The sequence below is a fragment of the Oncorhynchus keta genome, chromosome 33 (assembly GCF_023373465.1).
Source record: "Oncorhynchus keta strain PuntledgeMale-10-30-2019 chromosome 33, Oket_V2, whole genome shotgun sequence".
Classification (NCBI taxonomy): domain Eukaryota; kingdom Metazoa; phylum Chordata; class Actinopteri; order Salmoniformes; family Salmonidae; genus Oncorhynchus; species Oncorhynchus keta.
In genome coordinates this window covers 13,687,258-13,689,757 of record NC_068453.1, presented here as the reverse complement: position 1 = coordinate 13,689,757, position 2,500 = coordinate 13,687,258, and the positions used below count along the sequence as shown (strand labels likewise).

The 2,500-nt window shown below is 47.4% G+C and overlaps 1 protein-coding gene across 1 annotated transcript in view; it reads right to left on the bottom strand.

The window, feature by feature from the left end:
• The window catches only part of LOC118381379 (transcription factor SOX-5-like), a 138,132-nt gene that overhangs the window by 28,953 nt on the left and 106,679 nt on the right, over positions 1-2,500 (bottom strand). The window contains 1 exon segment of the mRNA XM_052492010.1: positions 288-431. Within this exon segment, the coding sequence (XP_052347970.1) occupies positions 288-431 (144 nt within the window).

Sequence of the window (2,500 nt, the reverse complement as noted above, 5' to 3'; positions counted from 1 at the left end):
CACAGTCACACATGCCAATGTGTGGCTGACTACCTCTCTCATACCTCCACTATAGAGCTGAGAGCGGGCCAGAGAAGTTGTCTCCAGCAAAGTTGAGTAAGTGGTTCGGACTTCAGAGAAGTTGTTTGGTAGGTTTCATCAGGAGAACGATTAGTACCAGCAGGTGACTGGTTGACAGCCTGCCGCTTTTGATGCAAAAAAAGAGCCTCGACCGAGTAGGAACACACACACACATGCGTGAATGAATAACCCCGGAAAAAAACACCAAAACACACTCAGGTACGTACCTTGGGTTTGGGCGGCGGGGTGCTGCGGCTCTTCTCATGGTGAGTGTTGGTGGGAGAGTGGGTGTTCAGGTTGGTCTGGGACATACTGCTGTGTTTGGCCCCTGGAGACACCTGCATTGCTGCCAGTTGAGCTGCATACAGCTGCTATAGAGAGAGACGGGAGGGTCAGGGAGGGGGGGACAGATAGAGGGGAAGAGAGGTAGAAAGAGGGGGAGAGAAACAAGAAAAAAAGATAGGGACACATGAATAAATGAATTCTTTGAGCACACAAACAAAAAGAAGATCCCAGCAAAAAAACCCAGGTCGGCCATTAGTGAGTGGCTGATGGCCTGTTTGTGTGACAGAGAGAGAGGGACGCTGCCACTTCCCCTGCCACACGGCCCCGTGGGAACACACTAACAGCCTCGATCTCTGAGTGAGAGATGTCCCCTTCAGGTGCATCGTGGGTAGGAAACACTCAGAATCCTACAGGGTCATGCTGAGAGAGAGAGAGAGAGAGAGAGAGAGAGAGAGAGAGAGAGAGAGAGAGAGAGAGAGAGAGAGAGAGAGATACAGAGAGATACAGAGAGATACAGAGAGATACAGAGAGAGAAAGTTGGGAATGTGTTTGCCAGACGGTACAGTAGGATTCTGAGTGAACACATTCCCAACTTTTCCCCATCTTTCTCTCCATCCAATGAATGTGTTCACTCAGAATCCTACTGGGTCACGCTGACAGAGAGGAAGTTGGGAATGTGTTCACTCAGAATCCTACTGTACCGTCTGGCAAACACATTCCCAACTTTCTCTCTCTGTATCTCTCTGTATCTCTCTCCCTCTCCCTCTCCCTCTCCAATTTAAGGGGCTTTATTGGAATGGGTAACACGTGTTAACAGTGCCAAAGCAAGTGAAATAGATAATAAACAAAAGTGAAATAAACAATAAAAGATGAACAGTAAACATTCCACTCATAATAATTCCAAAGGAAATAAAGACTCTTCCACACACTAATTCTCAGACTGGTATGAAGACAGGCTGGTTTCTGCTTAGAAGGAACAAGTCAATGGCTGAAATATCTGACAGTAATATCTACTGAGGGCATCAGAGGTTTCATTTCAGAATGAGATGTACATGACTAAGAATCCAGTGCTCTTGGACATTTACACAGTCTAATCGTGAGACAAAGTACTTCATACTCTCGAGCAAATATTTCCACAGCAACAGACACACCGTAATAAACTTGGAAACAAATGAGCTACAATATTCACGAGCCCTCTCCCTCCTCCAGCTATTTCTGCTCTCCACAACAACGCTCTCTCATTCCCTTCATGTTTCTTCACAAGAATTCTCACCAAATGCGTTTGTTCCTAATTGTCTTTAAGATGAGGAAGAGAATAGCTGTTTATGAGTCAAAACGAGCTGTTTTCTTTATTATATTTCTGTGTAAAGGGAGGGTTTGGGTTTGGGAGCGGCCCACTATGTTGTGAGAGGAACTTCCGTCCTTCTGTTGGGGGTTGGCCGCCGGCCACGGACGGGAAACAAAGACTGGTTTATGCAAATGGCCATGGCAGCTCTCACTACCCATCAGCCACTGCTTCCCATTAGACACACTCCTCCTGCTCTCTCTAATAAAGACATTTCCATCCTCTTCTTGAGGAAAACAACAGTCACACACACACACACACACACACACACACACACACACACACACACACACACACACACACACACACACACACACACACACACACACACACACACACACACACACACACACACACACACACACACACACACACACACACACACACACACACACACACTAAGCACTAAGCACTAAGCACTGAGCACTAAGCACTTGAGAATCTCAATTTATTATATTAATACCTATTTTCAAGCACGCTAGCACACATGCACATAGGGAGGCTCACTCTCAAAACCCTCTCTGAGTGTCTTTCTACTAGGCTGTGGTCTGAGACTGGTTGCACTGAACACTGAGACACAGTACAGTAGGTCAGGACTGGCTGATGAAATAAAGGTCCTGGTCATTTCTGTTCAATTACCCCCACCATGACTCCTGGAGGTGGGTGGACACCCTCCCTCCTCCCTCCACACCCCCTCCCCACCAGCTCTGACCCGCCTGGGAGGCCAGTGGACCGCAGCGAGTGTGTGTGTGTGTGTGTGTGTGTGTGTGTGTGTGTGTGTGTGTGTGTGTGTGTGTGTGTGTGTGTGTG